Source organism: Pezoporus occidentalis, unplaced genomic scaffold, assembly GCF_034315485.1.
Source record: "Pezoporus occidentalis ecotype Australia unplaced genomic scaffold, CSIRO_AGI_Poc_V1 ctg5, whole genome shotgun sequence".
Taxonomy (NCBI): domain Eukaryota; kingdom Metazoa; phylum Chordata; class Aves; order Psittaciformes; family Psittacidae; genus Pezoporus; species Pezoporus occidentalis.
This window is the reverse complement of record NW_026915835.1, coordinates 12,056,735-12,082,749: the sequence shown is the minus strand read 5'-3', so window position 1 is coordinate 12,082,749 and position 26,015 is coordinate 12,056,735. Positions and strand designations below refer to the sequence as shown.

The 26,015-nt window shown below is 39.9% G+C and overlaps 1 protein-coding gene across 3 annotated transcripts in view; it reads left to right on the top strand.

The window, feature by feature from the left end:
• The window catches only part of TBC1D4 (TBC1 domain family member 4), a 105,136-nt gene extending 85,376 nt beyond the window's left edge, over positions 1–19,760 (top strand). For all 3 annotated transcript variants that reach the window (XM_062636906.1, XM_062636907.1, XM_062636909.1), the window contains 9 exons: positions 2,049–2,209; positions 3,153–3,362; positions 7,461–7,619; positions 8,470–8,628; positions 9,084–9,328; positions 12,126–12,285; positions 14,533–14,702; positions 17,067–17,243; positions 17,520–19,760. In XM_062636906.1, coding sequence (XP_062492890.1) covers positions 2,049–2,209; positions 3,153–3,362; positions 7,461–7,619; positions 8,470–8,628; positions 9,084–9,328; positions 12,126–12,285; positions 14,533–14,702; positions 17,067–17,243; positions 17,520–17,747 — 1,669 coding nt within the window. In that variant the 3' untranslated portion in view covers positions 17,748–19,760. The remainder of the gene's footprint in view (positions 1–2,048; positions 2,210–3,152; positions 3,363–7,460; positions 7,620–8,469; positions 8,629–9,083; positions 9,329–12,125; positions 12,286–14,532; positions 14,703–17,066; positions 17,244–17,519) is intronic.
• Positions 19,761–26,015: the final 6,255 nt, after the last annotated feature.

Genomic DNA, 26,015 nt, shown 5'->3' with positions numbered 1-26,015 from the left:
TTTGGGAAACAGCACCTCTAGATTCAATATTAGTTTTGTAGTCTTTGATTAGCTAGCACAAGCGGTGGTTACCACATTACCAAAGCCTGTGTAAAAGTTAACTGAAGAAGATTGTCACAGAGTTTTCTGTTGCTGTTTTGGTTAGTGCAATATGGGGCTCTACTAATAGACCAACTACTAATAGTATGATGAATAGGGAACTGAGGCACGGTAGAAAATAAATCAGGAGTAGAGAAGAATTCAGACTATCTCTTATCCAGGGCTTCTAGTACACAGCACTGCTTAGGTGGTACCTAATGGTGACCAGGTGAACTTAAAGACATGATTATTTCTCTGCCAGGTTATGGAAGCGTGGTCTGATACCTGTGTATGATACTGAGTGCAGTTTGCTCACTGAGGCTTACAGATGTCATGGAGCTGTTGTAGATCATTAGCATAGGGACAGCTTTGATTTCCAAAAAGGCCAATTTTAGCTTGGTGGATTGTCATTCAACACAGAGTATGTGATATGAAAAGTGCTGATCAAGATGGTGTTTCTCATAGACTGGTGTAGCTGATACTTCATAATCTGTGTCTCCTTTAGTCCAAGCCTGATGTGGGGAGACGGGCTGCAGCTGGCAAACTGTGATCATCTGCAACTGACTGACCACTAAAAACATAGTGAACCCTTACCGTGTTAGGCTTCCCTTTCATCTAGCTCTTTCTAGGGACTTTGCACTGTAGCATGGAAATTCTTCACAGCATGAAGGTTTGAGGGTAGCTACTGCTGTGTTGATTTAGCAGTTTTCCCTTAGAAGAAGTTGCAGACCCAGCTCCCCATATTTGACACTGTCTTCCCAAGAAGCCTGTAGTTATATGTGACACTGTTGACATTGCATGGAAGGGTTTGTGGCAAATAATCAATGTACCCACTGCTATGAGAGATCTGTGCATCTGTTTTACTAACACAAATGCAAAATGCTGAGATATTTCTGAAAGTGGCTCACATACTTATGAAAGTTAAATATCCTCTCCCTGTCCTGTGGCAATAGTCAGTAGAGAGGTGTGCTTGGTGTCCTCTTAAGATGACCTCCCAGCAAAGCTTCCCTGTATCCTCTCTTTACCTCTTCCAGCAGAATAAGCTGCTATTAAAATTCTTGTGTAAATATATTTGTACATGACAACTCGGGAGGAGATCAGTTGCTTTCAGGTCATCGTGGGGTGAACTGTATAATACAAGAAATACTCATGCTCTGCCTTGACCCAGTGTCTCGGCGCTGTAATCCATATAGAGTAGTTAGAGATTTCTTGAATTTGAATTAGCAACTTTTTCTTAAAGTGGAAAATGTTATTTAAAAACTGGAATTAATTATTGGACTATTTCTGCTAGTTGATCTTGCAGTGTGTTTCACATGTAGATGTTTAGGCCTGTGTGTTGTTAGAACAGGGGTTTTTCTTAAGAATTCTTAAGAATTCTTCCTGTTTGCAGAGGCTCTATTCCCTCAGCCAGAGATGCTAATGAAATGCGGGGAACGTTGGGCTTTAACTGTGCACATGAATTGTCCACTTCTTGAAGCATATGGAAGAGGCTGCATGAGAAGGCCAGAATATTGCCTTCAGTGCAATATTCACCTGTGAGCTCATCACACCATTTAAAGTGGCACCAAATAGAGTGTTGTGCTCTGCTAAAGCAGCATCTTGTGCTTTTAGGGGTATTAACATCAGATCGCCCCTATATGACCAATGTGTGGCAAAACAGAACCTTTTCTCTTAGCTTTCCATAAAGTTTAGCTTTTATTCTGAGCTTCCAGCCAAACACTGTATGAATGCTATGCATTCTCCCTGGTGTTATGTAACGCAAACTTCACAGCACTGTGTTACAGGGAAATAATTGGACACTTCCACATTCAAGGTGAAGCTCACACACAGCACACTTTGCCTTCTAGAGCTTCCCAGCAAATGCTCCTGCAGGGTTGGTTGACCATTAGATAGGCTTAATATAAGGTTTTTTTTTCCCCTTCCAAAAATGACTGACTTCGATCATCTGATCTGCTTTTTCTTTCCTTCAGTGATGGGGAGGGAAAGAAAAGAACATCAACTGTCTGCAGCAGTGAATCTCTAAATGCTGCAGGGGCTGCGCTTACACCTCGCCGCATCTCCTGGCGGCGGAGAATATTCCTGCAGGTAGCTTCACCTATGAATAAATCTCCTTCCAAGATGCAGCATCCAGGTCTGTGTGTGCTTTTAAAGAAAATAAACAAGCAGTTGTTACTGAATAGTTATTACTATAGTGAACTGCAATGTGAAAATATGAAAGGGAGAAGGGAAGCAGCTTAATACAATATTCTTGCTAGAACCTCGCTAGAGATCCATTGTGCTTAGTGGGCTGTAGGTCTCTGCTGGCTTGAATAGAGGATTCTGTCATCAAGATCAAATAAACTACCATCTGCCATGGCTGCACTGGTAGCAAGGAAACGAAGAACTGCCTCTTGCTGACAAAGATATCCTCTTTAACAGTAAGCAAATTTTTACCCCAGCCTGCTTACATAATAGCGATGTTTGCATTGGTAAATGCGAACAAATGGTAAATTTTTTGCCCTGTCTTTGTGCTGCACACAGCACCTGTGGAGTGTGTTAATAAATCTTACATCTTTAGGTCATTTAAGGTAGAAACCCCTGAAATATCTGAAATCCTGCTGTGTTGATAAAGACCTGTTGGCAGGATTCCCAACCATAGGTAAATTACAAACTCTATATTTAGTGATCATAAGGTGCTGTAGCACTCCCTACAGTGCACCTTAGCAGTGTAGGTGGAAAAAATTGCTTTTGGTATAGAAGCTGTAGTAAATCATAGGAGTAAACAAGCTCAGCTGTAAAGGAGACTTTATGAATAAATACCTCCTTGTAACTCCAGAAGGAGCTCATAGGGGAAAGGGTTGAAATACTGTGTGACCCTTTAGTTAGCTTCATTTCACTTAAATGGAGCTTTGATTTAATAAAACACTTGGTTTAAAAATAATTCTCTACTGTTGAACTGCATTTTCTCTGTCTTTGGAATCAGCACCTCACTGCTGAACGTGGAAGACAGCTATTTTTGTTCTGTTGTGACACAGATTTTTGTGATAATGTCAAACAATCTGAGTTTCCTGTAGTAACTTTCTGATTCTTTGCAGATGGTCATGATGGAAGTGAACTGTTACCATTATCGCCGCTTGCTCCACCCCTGGAAGAGGACCCTCTTGCTGTAGTACTGCAAAATGAAGATGGTCCAGATAAAACTGGAGAGAAGAAAAACTCAGAAGAACTACAAAGTCTGTGGAGAAAAGCCATCCATCAACAAATCCTGTTACTTCGAATGGAAAAAGAAAACCAGAAGCTGGAAGGTTAGCTATTTAGAAAATATCCCTAAAAACTATTATAAATTCTGCTACCTGGAGATGAAAACCATACTGGTGTTGGGCCCCTCAAACAGAGATGTGGTTCTTAAACTTTTTGGTTAACAGTGCTAGAAAAAAATGTCTTTTCCCAGTCCTTTCTCAGAGTCTACCAGGTTCTCTGTCTGCCTGCCAACTCTTGCTGAGTCACCTTAATCAAAGAAGAAAGTGATAACCTTTCATTTTTTTATGCATATTAGGCAAAGGTTGCTACAGTCTATTATGTAGCTGACTAAGTCTGGGAATTTTGATGTGGAGTCAGGGGAACAGATGCCATGTGAACACTTAGGTATGGTAAACCTTACTCTCTGTGTCTTGTTTCAGTCGTTTGCAGCACATGGCATTTATGTCCAGGCTTTCTGTCCTTCATTAGCCACATCATAGTGGTAATTTATAAATATTTGAATCCAGATATGACTTCTGAGTGACTGGCTCTTGAGGTATGTCAGAAGATCTATTTTTGGAAGCTGAGCACTGTACACTGATAATTGATTGCTGTTCCTGAGGGATCTGAAGTTGGCCATGCTGACTTGTAAGCTGCTTGATCTTTTGGCTGATATTTCATTATTATGACTGTTCACGACTCAAATGAAAAACAGAATGCGGTGTCTATCCTACATCATAGAAATTCTTCAGTATAACAGACTAATTGCTTTCAGTGCAAGTTGAAAATTTCAGATGTTCTCTCTACAATTGCTGCCCTCATCTTCTCCTGTCTGGCCTATAACCTCATTATATGGTAGTCCGATTCTTCAAACAAAATTATCTTGTTAAGGTCAGTTAACTCTTTATCGTTCTTTAGTGATGCTTACTGAGAAGGCAGGGAGAGGAAAGAAAAACAGCAGGACAGGAGTGTTTCCATATCCCTAACAAGTCTTCATCCTTGAATGTGTTTCCTACACATGTAGTGTATTTCTCTCTGCACTGTCACTACAGTTTGTCTCCCTGTGGACACATGCTTCTGTGGAAACCCCTAGATTCATAGGGAATGCTTTCAGAGGAGTCTCTTCTGACTTAAGCCAAAAATTTGCTTTTATTGTTTGTCGTGGTTTAAACCCGGTCAGGTAACTCGTTCACTCACCTCCCTCCCTTCTTGCCCTCCCCGTACTCCCGGAGGGACAGAGAGGAGAATCGAAAAGAATGCAACTCCCACGGGTTGAGATAAGAACAGTTTAGTAACTAAGATATAACACAAATCACTACTGCTACCACCAATAATAATAATGATAAAGGAAATAACAAGGGAAGAGAATACAACATCTTACCACCAGCTGACCAATAACTCGCCCCCCCCAGCCCGACCAAGCTCTTACCAATACCTCCTCGAACCCTGCAGTCTCCCAGATCTTCCAGCTAACTCCCAGTTATATCCTGGGCATGACATGCTGTGGTATGGAATACCTCTTTGGTCAGTTTGGGTCAGGTGTCCTGTCTCTGCTTCCTCCCGGCTTCCCCTTCTCCCTGGCAGAGCATGAGGCTCACAAAGTCCTCGGCCAAACCAAAACATCATTGTTATCAGCTCTGTTCCCAGGCCGAAAGTCAAAACACTGCACTGCACCAGCTACCAAGAAGGAGAAAAATGACTGCTACTGCTGAACCCAGGACATTGTTTTAGCAAATGGTGAATCTACTGTTGTGGGGTGGGGAGCCTGGAAATCTGCTGTAGTGACTAGTTTTATGTTATTCTCCTGATAGTATGAGAGTATGAGCTGCTGAGGGACAAATGAGAGGTACTGAAAACTGTTAAATCAGCCTAGTTCCTTAAGACTCAGTAAGTTATTTGCATTCTCTGACAGAGATGTAGAGAATAAAATCTTCCTCCCTGATCATTCGTGGTGAAAACAGGAGTGTCAGCAGTGGAGACTTCAAAGTGGCACTCACACTTAAGCGCACATCATAGTTTGTGCTTCAGAGAGTATGTCTCCATTCTTGTATGCAGGTCTGTAAGTACTGCTAGTAAAACTGCTGCTCTGGCTAGCTAGAATTCACCATCTTGTTTTCAGAGGGTGAAAAGTAAACTTAATGCCTCTCCATAGGCTTCCTTCCTGTGGGCTATTGTAATGTAGGTCTTTTTATGGACAGGACATATGCAGAACTGATACATTCCAAACAAGTGCTGGTTCAGGCAGTGATTGACATCCTGGCTTACAATTCAGTGTAGATCTTGGGAATGGGAAATGTAAAACCAGAAATGCAGCTGTTTCTTTACATAAAGCCAGGTTCCTAGCTGTGAATTTATTCAGCTGTATATGACTGGTTTAAGATTGGAATTGCTGTGGAATTGGTTGTAGTGGTTTTCTGTTCATGTTTTGTTGATTTTTATTTACAAAATATTAATAGAACCTCTTTTCCTATTTCTTTTGCTGTCGAGGAGACTTGAATACTATTAGCTCTTTGTTTTACAGAAGGTAAGTTCTGTGAATTGCACCAACTTGCTTATATATATTTATTCTTTTTTTTCTGAGACGCTATAAACTACTTTCTCCAGTAGATTACCTAGAAATATAAGAACTACAGAAAAGTAGAAGGCTACCTAGCAATGATTAGGAAGAACATTAACAAGGATGGTTGCAAATAACCAAGGGTGGCATAAGTAGGTAGGGCAAGTATGATCAACAGGCCAGTTTGGTGACTTTCACTAGGGTTGACTGCAGAACTACAGTGCCTTTCAGTGAATTATAATGTGCACTTAATCTTGGAGTTCATTGTCACACTGAAATATGCTACTGTTGTCTTCAGCCTGTTGCGTACTGCTTATGAGAAGATGAAATCATACAGCAATAGGGTAGCATTTAAAATTGCCCCATTTGGACTGCAAATTCTTGGCTGAGAGATCACATTCCCATTTTTATAGAAGCATGCTGCTGCTTCTGCAAGGCCCCCTGTAATCTTGAATAGCTGCAGTCTCAAATGTGTAACATATAGTGTTGGAAATAATTTCTCACCTCCCTTCTGAAGTGCAGATAGGCAGTGATCCTATGGATTGATCCAGTATTGCCTCTATCCAAAGTGAGGTTGTATAGAAAACATGAATGAGAGTTTGCTTTCACCTAGAAGTAATGGTGGGGAAGGGAGCACATCTGTAAAAGAGTCTCCTGCAAGGAGCAAGTACTGCACGTGGATCAAGGCAAATTTGTGATAAACTCAGTTGCGGCTTTCAGAGGTAATGTTGTGAAATCTGTAATTCAGTCCAATGATAATTAATCCTGTCTCTGTAAATTAAGACACATTGAGGTCTTTATTCCTGTTTTTTACACCAGCATGGGGAATTGGAGTGTTTTTCTGCTTGTATATCATGTATAAAGAATAACCACAGTTAATTTCTCAATAATGGAAATGAAAACTGCTCCTCCATGAAATTAGGAGTAGCAGTGAAGCTTTATTTCAGAAATAGTGAGTCCTCTGGAATAAATATTTTGTGCCAGGTAGTCCTATGTAGCACACTTTATAGCAACATGAGTTTTGTGCTTCTGGATATGGTTCATGTTGGTTCATTCTCTTTACTTCTAGTCAGTCTGATGATGCCAGGTGGCAGTACCATGAGCTCTTACCATTCTCTTAAGGGACATGTGAAAACTGGAACCAGTGTGACAGACTTCAGTTTAGAAGACTTGCTTGCCTAAGTTTCTAATATAAACGTTCATATGTTTGGTACTTTCCGTACCAAAACACTCATAATGTTCAATACAAAGAAGAGAAAAAGGATCGAGGGTGGTGTTACAGTTCGAAGAAGAGCAGCAGATGTAGTAAAGTTGTGTTGAGTGTGTTTTTCTTCTTGACCCAGGCCTTAAAAAATGTTTTCACATACTTCATGAATTCCTAATGTTCATGGCACAGGAATAGAAGCCATTACCTGCAGCATCTTACGACAAAAGACTGGCCCCATCTCAGCTATTCACTGATAAACGTAAAAGGTGTATTTATCCCTAGTCAGATTATCTAAGTTAGATACATCTAACTTGAATGGGGTTTTTGTATTTGATGTCTCTTGTAATTTCCTGATGTTCTGTTTTTTCATGTGCTCTTCCTTCGTGTTCTGTGCTCTAGCAAGCAGAGATGAACTCCAATCAAGAAAAGTAAAACTGGACTATGATGAAGTTGGTACATGTCAGAAAGATGTCATAAATGTCTGGGATAAGAAGTTACTAAACTGCAGAGCCAAAATCCGATGTGACATGGAAGATATTCATTCCACTTTGAAGGAAGGTATTTATGTAGGGTGGCTTTTAACTATGAAGCCTGAAGATTTATTATTTTTGTTTCCTTTTGATACTGAAGGAAGTTTACCAGCAATACACTCTTTCCAGTACCACAAAGTAATGGAAAGATTGCCTTCTTTTTACAAATGCACCCACCTCCTGCTGCCAAATAGAAAATAGTTCTGCTGTGTCTGCAGATTATGTCAGTAGTGCAGAAACATGTATAGTCATACTCCTGCAAGTAGCATCTTATGCCCATGTGTTATTACAACATACACTGAGCTTCTGCAACTAATACAGTAAGCTTCTGGTTTCTAGTCAGTTGGCTCCTTTCCAATTGACTCTGAGTTTCAGATGCTCTGATTTTACTTACTAAGAAGGCAGTAAGTAAATGTTTAATGTGGATTGTGCCCAAAATGTAGGGGAATCACAACCAAGCTCCAGAGAGTCAGAATGACCACATGTTGTAGAGTCTGGAATATGGTCTTTTAGTTGTTCTTTTTATCCTTGAGTGAAAGGTTTGGGATTTTGGCTTGAAGGAGAGCTTCTGTGGCCTAGCCATAGGCCAGAAGGGGAACCAGAGAGCTTTGTTACTATAATGTGAATGTAGAGCCTGCTTGCACCACTGTGCCCTCCTCCATGGAATCTCATGTCTGTGTTACAGATGCTTAAAAATAATATTTCATTGTAACCTGTCTGTCGTTAACTGAACTGAATCAGCTGACTACCTGCATGGGATCCTCCAGAGTGCTTCAGCCAAGATGATGTCAGGCCAAGATTATGACAAAGCAAATTCTCATGTTACAGCACTAAAAATATGCCACCACTTAGCCCTCTTGTTCTTGACTGTCCTGCAGGTGTACCAAAAAGTCGTCGGGGAGAAATTTGGCAGTTTTTGGCTGTGCAACATCGAGTTAGACACAGGCTGCCCAACAAGCAGCAGCCTCCTGACATCTCTTACAAAGAACTTCTCAAACAACTGACTGCTCAACAGCATGCCATCCTTGTAGATCTAGGTACGTCTGTTTGTAGCTGGGAGACTTTTCTGACTTGTTTTGTGGGTCTTTGAGTGAAAAGACACCAGTCTTAATAAAAGCTGTTGCTGGAGATAGATGCTGCTTTATCAGCACCACTTTCTGTGTCATCAGGGTATGTTCTGTGTATGTCACTTACTGTCCTCTAAGCAGATGATTTCTTAGGTTATGCTGTTTGTATTTATGCTCTTCTACATTTATCGGAAAAGAGAGATCAAGCAGTTGCTTCTGCAAGTTCTATGCAGATGAGAATATTAAATGAGCTCAATGGATATAGTATAAAATCAGTGGCAAAATACAGATTGATCTCACGAAAGTCAACTTGCATAGGAAAGCAGAGAAATGGTCTATGGGGAGAGAGCAGTGGTAGTAGTCAGATGGATCTAGGCAGTTTTTTGAGAAGAAATAAATCAACTATTCTTCTTTCTTTACTTCAGGACGGACATTTCCTACGCACCCTTACTTTTCTGCCCACCTGGGAGCAGGACAGCTATCACTCTTTAATCTCCTGAAAGCATATTCTTTGCTGGACAAAGAAGTAGGTTACTGTCAAGGTATCAGCTTTGTAGCTGGAGTGCTGCTTCTGCATATGAGTGAAGAACAGGCCTTTGAAATGCTGAAATTCCTTATGTATGACATTGGCTTTCGCAAACAGTACAGGCCAGACATGATGTCACTACAGGTAAGTCAGTCCTTCTCCTAAAGCAAACCAGAGTTTGAAATGAGCTTTGAGCTCTCAGAGGTTGCTCATGTTCTCCAGGGCCTTATGAAGCTTATTATGCTGTTTTGGAGGTTGTGAAGTGCATGCAGATATTATTATTGAACCCCTCTCTGCCTCTCAATTTGCAAACAGAGAAGTTCAGAACTTGCAGACTTTTCCTGTCACATGTCCCAGTCATCTTCTGTTTGGAAACTCTGCTTTCTCTGCTACTTTGCTCTTCCCTTTCCTCACTTCTCTCTCTTCCTTATGCCAAAATCCCGCTATACTTGCATCTGTATAGATGGAGTTTAAAAATCAATATGGTTATAATTTTCTTCAGTCCCTGAGCAATTAGATGTAGATTTTAACCTTGTAACTCCAAGTCGAATCAATAGTGCCACCCAGTGGCCAGTCAGTGTGCTCCACAGGCATTTGAACGGAGCTGCTCTATCATTTGCACCTCTGTTTTCTCATTGTCCTTTGCCTCATCACCCTCAACACAGGGAGAAAAAGATGAATTTTCGATCATTTAGTTTGCTTATGAAACAATGAATTCCCTGCAATGTTAGTCTTTTAACAGCTAGATACTCAAGGGTGCTTAAGGAGACAGAAAATCTTTCAGATCTGTATAAATTTCAGGGTTTAGAGTTTAAGAAGTCTTTCACCTTAAGATGCAGCTGTCTGCTGAGTTAGATAACTGTATCCTATAAGCCCCTAATATTATAAAGGGATATATGACTGCTGAGTTAAACTTTGCAATCCACAGTGGAGAAAGAAAAAGCATAGGAGGCAGATACAAAAATCTGGGTTTTTTTTCTGCTCCCTGCATGGTAAACACAATTAAGTAAAAACTTACGGGGGAGTTCAGTCCACTTTCGTGATCAGTCACTTCAGGTGCTTATTTGGCAAATGTCCAGAACAATAGAATAGATTGCAGTTAAGGAAATTGTATGTGCTTATTATAAAACTGAGAAGAGTGTTTTACTGTGGATGTAAGTATGCTGTAATAAGTTTTCTGTGATGAATCAAGGGTGAACAGCCACAAAAAGCATCATTCTACCTCTTCCCTATCTCATTTTCCCCCATATGTGTTGAAGCAGTAGGCACCAAATTGTGATAAATGTATGGTTGTGGGTTTGGGTTCCCACCCCCCCCCCCCCCCCCCCCAAGTTGCTCTCTTAGTGTTTGTATGTTATAATGCAGTTGCAGACTTTCAGTAGCATCTGATGATTTAGGGGCATGCAGATGTCCAGGATTTCACATTTTGATTTAAATGAGTTGGAAACTTTCACTGTCAAAAGCTTTACAAAGAACACTTTTTTTAATTTTTAGAATGCTTACTACTTGTAGTACTGTTTGCCCTTTAAGTGGCATGACCTTGCTTTTCCCACAGTTTGCTCCTAGGCAGTAATTCCATCCTAGACAAAAGTGCAAGTTTTGTCTGCTCAAGACAAATCAGACTACTGAAGATAGCCCTTTCTTTGATTTTTAACAGGAGTATAGCACTCAAATTCTTTTTCATTTACAGTACTGAAACACAAGTTTATATGCAGAATTAGCTTCTGTCCTGTAGGTGAAAAAAGTTTCTTTAGGATTATGAGAATTTACTTCGCTTAGATTTATAATTGTTGTCTGGAAAGAGTAGTCATCTAGATCCTTAGTTCATAACAAACTCATCCAGTTGGTTTACTGCCTCTGTGATACTATCCTAATTTCACACATAAATGTGTTTCGTGGTGACTCTGTCCGAACTGTACTTAGTTAGTATCTTTGGCAGTTAAAGGAAGGACTCACGTGCATGCACAAATTTAGGTAATTTGCCTGATGAGAATTGATCTGTCTGCTTGCAGACACTGCTGACTGATAGATAGCTTCAAGTGCAGTCAGGTTTTGGTAGGGAAGAATCATGACCACTAAAAGTAGGAAAGTAGCTGGATCCAGTATGTCATTTCTTCATTGAGGAGTGGATTCACCTGAAGCGTAAGATACTGTTGACAGCAAAATTGGACCTGACAGCTAATCAATGTATGTCTCTTTCTCATATTCTGCTGAGAGAAGCATTGCCCTGTGCTGTGAGTGACTTACTGTGGAATATAAAATACCGAAACAGCAAGGAAATGATTTTCCACAGAGCGATATTTTTAGCAGTGAATAGAAACTTTTAACCACTTTGCTTTTCAACCTTTTGCAGGTTGTGTAGCAGCACTTTTTGCATCAGTATTTTAAATTGCTCTGGACCACTGGCATATGGGAGGTGTGTTGGAAAATATGTATGTGGTATCTCTATTGACCCACCATATCTAATGTATTCTGTGGGTACAGAAGCTGTCTAAAGTGATGATTGTAACATAGGAGCTTTAAAAACAGCAAATATAAGGCCAGGTTTCAAAGGATGAAAGCTGAAATGTGTAAATTTAGCCAGAAATAGTTCAACCTACTTTAATTGTTGCAAGACTGAAAGTTCTGGTTTGTTGATAAAGTTAGATCAATATATTCTTTTCTTCCTTAAGCCTGTGTAACTGAAATGATACTTCATTAATAAGCAGGTTCAAACTGTTCTTTGTTATCGATTACAGTGTTGGTTTCATTATTTAGGTGTGGGTCGTTTATACATGATCAGGTATCCCTGGAGGCCCTAGGCAACAATTAATCATCATTTTACAGTGCCATTTGTACTTTTAGTTTCCCTCAAGTGAAATGTGAATGGTTTGGAAAACTGAGTAAAGCTAAACTTTTCTTTCTCTACTTTCTTCTCCCCTAACCCCCTCATGCACTGTAGATTCAGATGTATCAGCTGTCAAGGCTTCTTCATGATTATCACAGAGACTTGTATAATCATCTTGAAGAAAATGAAATCAGTCCCAGTCTTTATGCTGCACCATGGTTTCTTACACTGTTCGCATCTCAGTTTCCATTAGGATTTGTAGCCAGAGTATTTGGTAAGAAAGTTTTTTCTATTGCAGTAGTAAACAGAACAATGTTGTCCATTGTGTTTTTTGAAACTCTCAGGGAGTAGTTTTCTACATACTAGGGACATTTGAGGTGACTGTTGTGGGTGGAAAGTAGCAACACTCTTTGTGGTGAACTGTCAGCTCCCCTTCAGAGAGCATTACCAAAATGTATTATTTGAAACAGACTTGAACAGTTAAATATGTCTGCTGTTACTAGCCAACATACTTCTGGCTAATAACAGTGTGAAGTGTGAGCATCAGGAAGTTTATTGTTGCAAATGTATTTTACACATCAAGCATTCAGTTTATGTCTGTAAAAAAGTTCATCTTGTTGAACTTGCAAATTGAAAAAAGAATGCATTTATTTTCAAGAATGAGTTTCTGAATAACTGATTTTAAAGGGCTTTCTAATAGAAATTCAAGTGAGCTTGAACATCAAGGCTGTTTCAGGTATTCAGGTATATATTGAATGTTTTCCTAGCCCTCTTATTCCATTTTGATAATTTTTTCATTATATACTGCTCTTCAGATAACTTCTAGTACAGAAGCTTAAATATTGATTGTGCCTTACAGTTTTTACCGTGTCAGCATGGCAAGTACTTGATTTTGTATTCTTCTGTTGTCAATAAGAGCTGCAAACTTAATCAAATGTCTACTAATACAGCTTTTTTAATTATTTCTTTTTGGGTTTTGTAAGTTTTACATTAGTAAACTGCATCAAGAATCCAGGAGCTTATGTACTTCCTCTTAAATCAGACCATTATACATTTGTTCTGTTTCATATGACACCTTTTGTTTTGTCTTAAGAAATTCAGCCCGTCTTTTGTCTCATGTTTTATTACTGGAGTGTGTTAGGTTTTTGATTTGTTTGGGTGTGGTTTTGGGGGTAAGAGAGGTTTGGCTGGTTGGTTTGGGGTTTGTTTCTTTTTTTTTTTTAACCTAGTGATTTCTCCATTACAGAGGGTTTTTTCCCTTTTACAGCAGACTTTTTCTGACTGCTCTTTGGGTAAACAAATGATTGGTGTATCCATTTTTCAGATTGGTACATCTCTTACCCAGTGGTATTATTGGATTCCAGGCATTTGAGCATTTTGGGGTCTTTCTTCCTTATTGATTTGCTTTACAAGCCTAAAGTGTAATTTGTTTTCAGTAGGCTTTGAATTTTGAACACAAGTTTTTTAAGGGTGGGGAGGGTCAATGTTCATTTCTCTCTGCAGATGAGCTGAGCAAGGCATGTTCCCATTTTAAAACTGAACTATGTTGTTGTACTTCCTAATGCTTTAGATGCCTGTATCATCAGTGTCTTATAGGCCATTCTCACATACCAGAAACAGATGGTTAATGTCTACCCATCACAAATTATATACTTGTATTTATGCTGTTTAAATGTGCACTACAGACTGAAGAAGGGAGACTTAGGAACTGTGTACAAGTGAGATGGCTGTCTCACCAATGTCCTGGTACTACCCACTGATACTGGATTTGAGTGGGGATGATCTCTCATGATCAGGATCAGAAGCTGAGTTTGTTCAGTTGCATAGCCCTGCTCTTGGTAGTGTGACAGATCCGACAGCACAGGAGGCTTATTTGAACTGCTTGTGTGCTGCATTCATCTCAGTAACTCAAGTCCACCACTGCTACCAAGACTGCGTTTCTAGTTAACTGTGATCAAGATTCCTGTTTCTGTGCACTCTCTCTACTGATTTCTGCAGAGCCTGGACTTTTCCCTCACGTCTATGTAATTTAGTTCAAAGTAAGGGTTTAGGGCTTAAATTACAGCCAATGTGATCTCTACCATGGATTTCAAAAATACTATGATTGGTTATGGAATCTACATGACCATTTCTTAAGGACTAGCTTTTGCCTGTAGGAAACAGTATATTGTGTTGTTACCCACTTCCCAATTGCTTTTCAGTCACAAGTGCACTTAAAAGGTTAGCAGCTAGTTAACAGTCTGAAGTCTACAGTAATCAATAATGAAATGCTTATTGCAGATAAGCATTACGACATAACAAGTATGCAGTATTTTCTTTAATGCTTTCTCATACCTGTAAGATGACACAAAGTACTTTTATATGCTTTAACCTCCTACTGAAATAAGACATGAAATTGCACATCTGAACTGGATAAATCTGCAGTATGATAGATTAGAAAGAAAAACATCCAAGCAAATATGCATATTTATCCAATGACTAGCTCTCGTTTTCAAGATATTTTAATAATTTTCTTTTTTAGACATTATTTTTCTTCAAGGAACAGAAGTCATATTTAAAGTAGCATTGAGCCTACTTAGCAGTCAAGAAACATCTATAATGGGATGCGAGAGTTTTGAGAACATTGTTGATTTTCTTAAAACCACTGTTCCAGATATGACTCAGCCTCAAATGGAAAAAATTATTACTCAGGTAAAGTTGCTTTTCTTTTTACTCCTCCCAAGCCTCCACCCCCTTTAGAATCACACCTAAGGTATATATAAAAGTCTTCTCAGTATGTTCCTTTTGGTTTGAAATGCAAAGGTGTCATCTTGCCAGTAATTTGTAGAGAAATAGGATATGAGCTAATTTCAGTGGGTTTTGAACTGCAAATTTGGCAAGACTTTAGTTGCAACCTCAAGGTTTAGTACAAAGGTTCTTTTGTGTCCTACCTATTGGGAAAACTTGACTTTGCTTGTAAATTTCATGTCACCATCAGAAGAATAAAAGTAGCTTGTTTTCCAAACCTAAACCCAGCTGTTGCTCCATGCTACCATTTATGACTGGAAGCATAACTTGCCATAATGGGAAGAGGCAGCATCACAGCAACTTCTCCTCCTGATCCTTTAAACTTCCGGGTGCACAGGGCCGGTGTCCTTCTGTAGGAACTTTTCTGACACCTCCAACTTAAAATCCTACAAGTCAGCCTTGACCTTGGAAGGATCACGTTTGGCAGGTGCTTCATGCCAGTGGTGCTTCATGCCTGTTAGAACTGATTCCTGCCTTTCTTGGGTAAGGAGTACTGCAGTAGTGTTATTTCATCAGTACCATTGCAACTTTGTGACAAAGAGTGAGGATGGAAGATAAACAAAGAATTACAGATCCTGATTTAGGAAAAGCTTCTTGTGAAATACTGTCAGAGGCTGGGATCTTTATCACTCTACATCATCTGCCTCTGCACTGAAGCTGAAAATTGAAAATAAGCCTCTGTTTAGTACCTTAACTATGAACCTGTCAGCAGTTTTCCCCTTTCAGGTGGCAGTTTGGATATAATAGAAGAGCTCTAGAAAATCATCTCCATATACAGGAGTGCAGTTGACACTGATGCATTCCTATGGCTTAGTTAACACCTGAACGTTTTGTGTACTGTCTGTTAAGAATCTATTTTTAGTTGACATCAAAATCTTCATTTCCTCATTGCACCAGTTGTGATTGCCACACTAACCCTGCGTCAGGCACTTCAGTGTCTATCTTCACAACTCACTGATTCTGGCAGTGATAGAGGTGGTAGTTCAGTGGTTTTTATACTATTAGAAATTAAATCTCTGTACTATGGTCTGCACGAGTTCCAGAGCAATTGTGCTGTGGCAAACATGATAGAAGTGGCTTCATGCAAAGCCAGGCCTGATTTAGGAGAGAATAGGTTACGTTACCTGAGCGGAGTGGAAGTGGATACATGCAGGTCAGATCAGCTCTGAGAAGAAGGCTACCTGCTTGCCTGTGGCGTGGTCTCTTGCTGAGCAGCCTTCTGGTTCTGCATTCACATGTAGACTGCTATATTGTACTGCTTCTCCCTAGGCCGGCTGCAGGTGGAGTTGTTTGGCTGTCACAGTGTTGTAATTCTCAGGACTGTCCTCTTATGGTGGATAATGGAAAAAAAAAATCAGATGTTATGTGGGACTGTAATACACAGATGAAGAATTTACCAGTTAGCTACATAGAGGAAAATGACACTTGCCCAGCTTGAACACCATATGTAAATTGAAATTTTACCCCATTTGAATTACCTGAAGAACACTGAACACAGTGCAGAACTTGTTTTGTGGGTCCTGTGTTTGTCTTCTGTTGGTGTAACGTTTGTGATCTCTAGAACAAGGAACAGAATTAATGTCAGTGTAGGCATCTTTCACTTCCTAGCCTAAACTATTTGGTAACTTTTCAGAAGCTGAGAGGCTGTGACTAAATGTATAAACAGATAAAAGTCATACTGTCCCATCACTGTTCGATGCTCAGTTCCATAGTCTTCACAATGCAACACAATACAAAAATAGTGTATCATCTTCATGCAGAGACAGAGCACAGGGAAACTGTAACCATGAAGGGTGTTTTTATAAAAGACTATAAATTGGCACTTGGAGTCAGGAGATCCAGTTTTGAGGGTGACAGCTCCTATATTATTATTTTTCATTGTGTGATCCTGTTCCCATCGGAAGCTGGTGAGACTTGAGTTTAAAATTTTTTTCTTGAACTTAATATTTCTGAGCAAATTAGACTTGGTCATGTTATAAAATTCTTGGATTAAATAAGACTTTTCTACTGATACATCTCATAGTAAGAGATGGTATTTGGTAATTGTAAAAATGATGACCCAGTTCTAAAGTCTGTGATTTATTCTGGCTACAGTAAGAACTCTAGATGCTAAACTGCTCTTTCTGTAGATTTACCCTTAAAATACTTTCTTTGAGAGGAACAGGAAAAAACATTGAAGTTAATCCAGCAGAGTTGCCTCTTAGCCAGACATTCACGTGGAATAAGTGCTCTCTGCTTATTTAAAAATTGCTTTTTCTCTTATGATAGGTGTTTGAGATGGATATCTCAAAACAGCTCCATGCCTATGAAGTAGAATACCATGTGCTTCAGGATGAACTGCAGGAAAATGTGAATCCCTGTGATGAAGGTGAACCTCTGGAGAAGCTGGAGAGGGTAAACAGTCATCTGAAGAGACAAAACATGGATTTGTTGGAGAAGCTACAGGTAAATGACTTAAGACTACAAACTCATGGAGAGGGAGTTTCTATGATTCAGCTAACAGAGTGAATTTTTTAAATGCACGAGATGTCTCCTAACTGCAAGGCTTTATGTAGTTGAGCAGTTCTCTCAGTTACAGTGATTTACTTGTTAGACATATTTTTTAACTCCTTTTTCATTCCTTGGACTTTCCCTTCTGGATTTGGATTTCTTTTTCTGAAAATATCTCTACCCTTCAGTTATTCATTTAATCTCAATTTATTATCATGTTGTTATTTACAGGTTGCTCATGCTAAAATTCAGAGTTTGGAATCCAGCCTGGAGACTATTTTGACTCGAGAGAACAAAATGAAGACTGCGATTCAGTCCCTGGAACAGGAGAAGATAACTTACCAAAAGACTCTAGAGCAGATAGTGAAGTATTTGCCAGCAGAAGCATTGTCTGACTGTGAACTGCTCCTGAAGGAAATAAACTACAACCCAAATAATAAAATAAGGAGTAAGCCATAAACCAAGGTTTTCTAGGCAGCATTTCTTCAAAATAAAGGGAAAGAACAGTTGAATATGCTGCTTTCAAAGGACTTAACAATAGGCAATGGTATTATCCAGAACTAGTGCTGGGACACTCATAGCTACAGATGGGCCTTCAAATGTCAGTATGCAAATTCAGGCTATTAATTTTTTTATGATTATGTAAATAAATCACAAGGGGAAAATAAAGGATTTTCATGTGTAATTATGATGAGTAGATGTATATTTGGAGTTGCCTAAAGGAAATGAGAAATTCAAGTAGTCAAAAACCAAGATAATGGTGATCTACGAATTCACTCTGGATATGCTTGTCTTGTAGTGAAACAAGAATAGAGTGTCTTTATATATATGTATGTTGAGTAATACTTGAAATAAAAAAAAGAATGTAATTTTCCCTCCAGAGCAGCATGTTTCACATCTCCTGTGGAAAATCTGTGGGAACTCATGCGTGCCTCTCTTTTAATTCTGCTGATATTGTGTGCACAGACCAATTAGCAGAACAAGTATCATGACTTGGTTTGTACAGAAAGAGCTCTAGTGCCATCCGCTGCCTGGGCTGTACCAGTCAGCATTGTAATTCCACATGCATGTTAGAACTGGAAACAAAAAGCATCATGTCATAGCTCCACCTCCGCAACTCAGAGCTAAGAAATAGGTATCTATACACACTTGCAGAACTTGTAAAGGCAAGAGCTAATGGTGACTGCTACTTCCATCCCAGCCTGTTTGCTTCCACCTGTCCTGGGGCTGGTCATGATGACAGGAGGAAGGAAGCAAGGCTGTGGAATGGTATTTATTCTGATGTTAATGTTCCGCAGAAGACTTGCTGTCATAGGAGTTAGGCATTAAGGGTTTCTCATTTAACCAAAGAAATATTGCAAGAAGCCTTGTCTTATTGTAGTGGGAGCCAGGAAGCTGTTCTTGAATTTTATTTGAAGAGAAAATTGAGGCAGGTTGCAGAAAGTTGAGCTTAAGTGCATGAGAGGGGACCAAGCAAGTTTCAAATATTATGTACCTTTCAGTTTTCACACACGCAGTCAATATACATTTCAAAGGGGATTCTGAAGTACAGGTGCAGTTTTAATAATGCTTTCCAGGCTGTTCCTGTTTTAATACTGCTCTGTGGTCTTCTTTTGGAAACAGAAGTCATGAATTTGTATGTTCTGAGCAGAAGGTGAGGTAAGCTCTGATTATTTCAAGGGAGAAAGTGTATTTATAAAGGTATAAAAAGATGCATATAGATTTGACAATGTCTTTAAGTGGAATTTTTGAGAAGGCTTAAGCAAATGTGTAATAGACACGTGTTTTGGAGTGCATGTCTGAACTGTTAATTGAGTGTTACAGTGGCTCCTTATCTCTTTTATACTGTATTTCAGGAAGCACTTAATCTTTTTAGTAAGAAAAACAATGAAGCCAAGTGCCAAATCCAGCAGTGTCTTTATGCATAAGGTTGTCCAATTTAGAAAGCAAGGACTGAGTATCACTGCTTTCTAAGTTATGCTTTATGTTAACCTAAAAGTGAGGAACAACAATGCTGAGTTGCTGCGCGCTGCTCTGGGACTTGGGGGCTTGGGGTCTCCTGGTTTTTTTTGTTGTTGTTTTTTACTTCCACCGTGTTTTATTTGATTACAGATACTGATTTACTTAACAGTCTTTGTTTTTACAGTTGGGGTGAAAGGTCTTAACACTGTGTATAAAATGATGTGGAATCTGTTTAGGTATTTCAAGAATATTGTATTGTACTAGGTGGGAAAATGCCAAGTGGAAAGGCAGTTGCTTGCAGTTTTGTTCAGAGTGAATTTTAGCTGATGTGTACATACCAAACCAATCCCAGGAACTGCAGTAGCGTGTATTACAAAAAAGCAAGGTTATTCAGATACAACTTTTTTTTTTTTTTAAGATACACTGAATGTGCTTTATCCTCCGTTTCACTTACAAAATTTTTCATGTAATGCCTGGAGAAATTCCAATAAATGTCATTGCTGCATTTCCTATGGCCTCTGGCTGGTTTTGTTATTCTATATTTCAAATAACAATCTTAGTAGTACTGTTTATCATAGAATCATAGAATAGTTAGGGTTGGAAAGGACCTTAAAATCATCGAGTTCCAACCACCTCACACTAAACCATATCACTTAAGGCCTCGTCCAACCTGATCTTGAACACCACCAGGGATGGAGCATTCACAACCTCCCTGGACAACCCATTCCAGTGCCTCACCACCCTAACAGGAAAGAATTTCCTCCTTATATCCAATCTAAACTTCCCCTGTTTAAGTTTTAACCCGTTACCCCTTGTCCTATCACTACAGTCCCTAATGAAGAGTCCCTCCCCAGCATCCCTATATGCCCCCTTCAGATACTGGAAGGCTGCTATGAGGTCTCCCCTCAGCCTTCTCTTCTCTAGGCTGAACAGCCCCCACTTGCTCAGCCTGTCTTCATACAGGAGGTGCTCCAGTCCCCTGATCATTCATGAATGATGAGAAGGACCTGGTTCTAGTTTCTAGTTGTGGGGAAAAAAAAAACCTACAGGATTTGTAGAACGACATGGAGAGGATAGAAATTCTTATCAGGGCAAATAGACTTACATTGGTCTTAGCTGAAGTTTAAATTGTTAAAAGGGTTTTTTCTTCTGTAGCAGTTCATTTAGTATGTATGCATATTGAGAACAGTAATTTGATGAATTCGAAATTGTGCATCTAGCATGGGAGGAGGAGACCATATCAACAAGCAAGAATCAATACAGAAGTAAACCCACAAAGAGCCAAGTGCCTCAAGACATCAGGACATTTGTGATGGCATGTGTATTTTGAATACAAGTGTGCCTTGTACCTGTGCATCTCTAGGGTGTCTAGCTTGACGTCTGCACTCAAGCTGATATCCTCCAGATCATCTTCAGATGAATAACCAGCAAGATTTACCTAGAAGACTGTGAGTGACGTATGTGTTTGTGTCCATGTATTGGTTTCTCCATGTCTATTGTATGGATAGCTTTGCAGCTGTTCTGTTCTGCCTGCAGTTGAGCAACACTAAGGTGCAGTGTGCTAGAGACAGAGCTGCAAGGGTATTTGCTTGGGAGAAGGAATGGCTCCTGGGTTTGGACAAATTGCTGGTTTACTCCCATAATTTGTTTTTCTGTTTGGAAAAAAGTTTTCTGAATAAGGCTATTGTTTTACCTGAGGTAAGCACAGCAGTGCTTTCAGGTTTTGCAGTCAGCTAGCAAAGAACTAGCTTGGGCGGAAAAAGTATCTGCTTTTTTCAGGAATAGCTAACTTAGACTGGTGCCTGCTGGCAAAGGGCTTTTTTAAAAGCCTGGGAACACATCCATCCTTTTAGCTAGCAAACTAGCCTGTAAATGAAGAGTACTGCTTGCCAGGAATACAGTTGAAATAGGTCAGTCTGGTAAGAAGAGCTAATGTAGGGAACTCTCTGGTGTTCACATCTTTTATGGACAGAAAACTCGGCCAGAAAGTTTTCTTGCTTTTGTCTTGATTTTTTTCTCTCCTAAAAACAAAAGTATTTATCTCCTAAAAAGAACAGTATTTATTTAGGATACCTTCAAGTTGCATTTCATTCACTTTTCACTAAAAGAGCATTAGATTACACAGGGAAAAAAGTAGTTTCCTGGTAAAGGACTTGTGCCTGTTGAAGACCTGACTTGAAATTAACAACTCTAGTAAATCTGAAGTGGGTTGATTTATGCCCTTTTCAACATGTCACTGGTTTGCTTAATATCACTACAAGAAAGCCAAACAATTTACAACATATGAAAGAATTTCGGCAGTTTGGTCCATGAATTTGATACTACTTACATGATCCAGAGGGTCTGCATTTAGATGCACATAGGTATTAGTGTGAATAGCTTTTTGTGTGTTGAGGTGAACAACTCCAGGGCACTGTTAATATTGATTATCCACTCGGTCTCTGTAGTCATAGACGGGTGTTGAGAGGCACGTGCAGGCTGTAACATGTCAAGCCTTATGCACACCATCTGTTTGAAGAAGTGTAATTGATTCTGTACTGCTGTAGTTCAGCTTTTACTGTCAGTGTTTACCACGGAATGCATTTAACGTATGCTTTGCCTTCCTCAGTCTTTCTAGTGACTAGAAAGAACAAAATTTAATGTTTGTTTCCAAAAAACCATATTGAATGCTTGGCTATATCCTTCCTCCAGACATCTGGTGTGCAGGGGATAGAGTTTATATGCTTAAAGTTTAACATGTTAGCTCATGCTGTCTGAAAGCATATTAAATGCAGCAGTGACAGTAAAAAGCTGGGGAGTGAAGCAGAAATTCCTGCATGCCTTGAGCAGCTAATGGCTGTGTGCTGACTGGCTTGTAATGAAGTGTTATCTGGACAGATTAGTAGTTGATGTGTTGTTTGGTTTTATTTTAATGTTGACCTTAGTTCTGGGCCAAAGGAAGGAGCTGGTGGTGCTCCTTTCTCAAAATGTTGTCTTGGAGTTTCCTTTGACTTGAGAAGGTTTTCCGCTCCTTTTGTTGTTCTCTTCAGAACTCTCATTCAGCAACCATTCTTTAACAAGGAAATCAGGAATTACTCATATTCTTACCACCTCAAAAACTACCTTGGAGCTTATCCAAACACTTCCAGTATTCCAATTACAACTTATTCAAGTCTTCACTCTGGTAAAAGAGAGTTAGAAGGTTTTAATATATTGGTTTTATTTTTGTTAGTGCATGGTGAGAGATGACATAAATGCCATACATAGTGTCCTGCCAGAACATACATGGGAAGAAGTATTGAGTGATCTTGTGCTTGTAAAATGCTGCACTAAGAGATGTTACTTTTTAGTGTGGGACGTAAGTCTGTATCTGACTTCAAAACAGAGACCTAGTTGCACTGGTTGGCTGTACTCTGTGTGGCTATCTGTCCAAATTATTACTTCAATTGCCTGTGCATACTTTGTATTTGGTGTAGCAGATATTTAGATGTGTATGGCCATTTTTGTCTGAAAAGTTTAAGTGGCTTGTATCATGCAGTTCTGAGTGTGAGTGTAGCAGGAAGAATGGTGTATAGTGTAAGTAAGTTCTCTTCAAGTCCAGAGTAGCCATCCAGCTGAAAACCTTGTTTGAGAACATAAGAAACATAGTGAGGAAAGAACTGGTTTGAGCCTGTAATTGCTTTTCTCTTGGCTGGGCAAGTGGGTTACCTAGAATAGAATCATACAGTATATTAAGTTGGAAGGGACCCATAAGGATCTTTGAGTCTAGCTGCCTGACCCTTGCAGAGTTCAGGACTACCTGAAACTAAACCATACGACTAACAGCGTTGTGCAGATACTGTTTGAATTCTGACAGGCGTGGTGCTGTGACCACTACCCTGGGGAGCCTGTTCCAGTGGCTGACCAACATCTCGGTCAAGAACCATTTCCTAACGTCTAGTCTGAACTTCCCCTGATGCAGCTTCATTCCATTTCTTGCTGCCCTGTCACTAGTCATCAGAAAGACCAGCACCTCCCCCTCTGCTGCCCACCTTGAGGAAGCTGTAGACTGCAATGAGGTCACCCCTCAACCTTGCCGTCTCCAAGCTGAACAAGCCAAATGACCTCAGCTTCTCCTTGGAAGCCTAGCCCTTGAGCCCTTTCACGATCTTCTTCACCCTCCTCTGGACACACTCCAATTGTTTGATGTCCTTCTTATACTGTGGCACTCAAAACTGTACACGGTAGTGGAGATGAGGCCACACCAGTGGGACAGTCAGCTCCCTCAACCAGCTAGTGATGCTGAGCTTGATGCACCCCAGGACACAGCTGCCCCTTTGGCTGCCAGGGCACACTGTTGATTCATACTCTCAACTTGCCATCGACCCAGGCCCCAGATCTCTCTGCAGGGCTGCTCTCCAGCCTCTTGTCCCTCAATATGTATGTATAACTTGTTCCAGACGGAGAACCCAGCACTTGCTCTTGTTAAGTTTCATACAATTGGTGATTGTCTAGCTCTCTAGGCTATCTGGGTTTTTATGTGAGGCCTCTACCTTCGAGGGAGTCCACAGCTCCTCCTAGTTTACTATCCTTGGCAGTCCTAGGAAATAGAGATATGCAGGGCCACATTGTGAAGAGTAGACCAGGCTAGCTGGAGCCTCAAAACAGCCCTAATAATACTATGGAAAGCCTGGCTTGTTCAGTGGGATATTTCCATCAAAGTGTAGGCCTGATGCTGACTAAACCACTGCTAACTAAAACCTGATGCTAACTAAAACTAAAACCCCAGTGCCAGTCAGCATCCCATCAGTACTTCTCCAAGACAATGCAGGACTAATTTTGCATGAAGCTGCTGGACCCTCTACACTATCATCTGCAGCACTCAGTAAAGGTTAATTTTTTAATGTGTTTTTGCTAGTGCTACAAAAAATTAGCCTTATATTTTTTTGTGATCAATCTAGTAAAGTTTGATGCTTCATAAAGAATCTCAGTTACTAAATTTGAAACTGAATATTGCCCACGAGGTGTCACTGTTGCTTTTGCAGGTGCAGCTTGTGTGTGTGACTGTAGTGATTGCATGGCAATGCACGCGGTGAGCAGCACACTGTGCCTCTTTCCTATATAGACGAGAATTAACTCATTCTCCTGCCTGATGAAGCATGATGCTCTCTTTGCACACTGTTTGTAATGAAATGCGATGGTTGTGGTTGAAGACTTAATTGTAATGAGGGGACTTACTAGATGACAAACATGGCCTTCTCAGAAACGGATGCCTCAGTTGCAGCACTCTTGTGCGAGAGAACTATGGAAGCACTTTTAAAACCTACAACAGGCATACTGTCCCCAGCAATCTCTTTCTGGGTGTCTCCTTTTGTACTGTTCTGGTTGCACAGGATTTATTTTTATGTCTCTTGAAACCAGCGTTGAGCTAATATTGCCTAACTGCAGTCCAATTCTGAACTTACTAATTCCTTTTTTTTTTATAAGTCTTCCTTGCAATAAGCTTCCCCATGCCCACTCTCAAAGAATAAACTCTTCCTCCTGGGTTTTTTTTTTTGGTTAATCTCACTAGGTTTTCAGTGATCAGAATAAAAATAAATGACTTTCTCCTGTTTTTCCCAGAGCTACAGAGAAAACATGATTTGCTTCTTCAATTTTCCAGTTAACACTTTTTCCCTCCAACAGCAGTGCTTTCAGATGTTGCATTTGCTCTGATACACAGAGAACACATTCAAGATAACACACTGTTCCAACCACCAAGACACAGCTGTTCTCAAATACATCTGGACAACAAGCACAAGGCATGTTTACCTCCTGACCAGAGCCTAATGTTCAAACCATACCCAGGTAATTATGGCATCAGCATTTCCATGGGGACTTCTGGGCATAAACAAAGAGACCACATCTCTTCTACAGTGCGTTTGCATTTCTAAAAGCACCAAATTATAGATGGGCCTAATGGGTTAAGGGTGCTTAAAGCAGGGCCAGTGCACTTCATGTGCAGTATACCATCATTTGAAAAGCTATCGCATTGTGAAAACATCATTCAAGTGCTAATTTAAATAATACTAACATCTAATATGAAGGCATGCTCTGACATTTATAGGTTTAATGTCTATTTCTGCACTCTACAAAAATAGATGGTCTGTGGGTGGATCTATGATTATTGTTGTGCATTAGCAAGGCAAAAATTGTGCAGGCAGCTGGTATTATGCCTGGGTAAATATAGATGAGGGAGAATCTACAGAGTAATTCTTTGATGTCACATTTTTGTTTAAGAAATAATTAGAAACAACGTTAATGTTGGCTGTGTTTAAGGCTTTTGGAGAGGGAGAGAAGATCTTAAAAATTTGATGACCAGGTATGTCTCCATCCTGCATAGCCTGGGGTTCCAGTAGCTGGGATTCCTTGCTGAGCAATGATAGCTGTTGAGGCTGGATGTGTTGCCAAGCCATCATCACAACCAAAATTTTTGATGTTTGTGTCCTCTGCCCTTGTGGTAATCCTGAAAATTTCAGAGAGCTTTGATGGGCTGAAATGTTGGAGTTTTTTTTCTGACTCCTGGTTATTACAGGTTGTGGAGGAGAAAACGCAGCAGTCTTTTGGGAAGAACATCATTTTATCACTTTCTGGCTAAAATAAGTGAATGCTATATGGTCTTTCTTATTCCAAATGGACCAGTGAAGGGAAACGAGGTATGCTGAACCACTGAATTGGTCACAGTGGTGTAACTGCTATTAGTAACAGACTTGTGCATTTCTATAATAAGATGTATTGGAGGATAACTTCCAGTAGTTTTCTAATGGT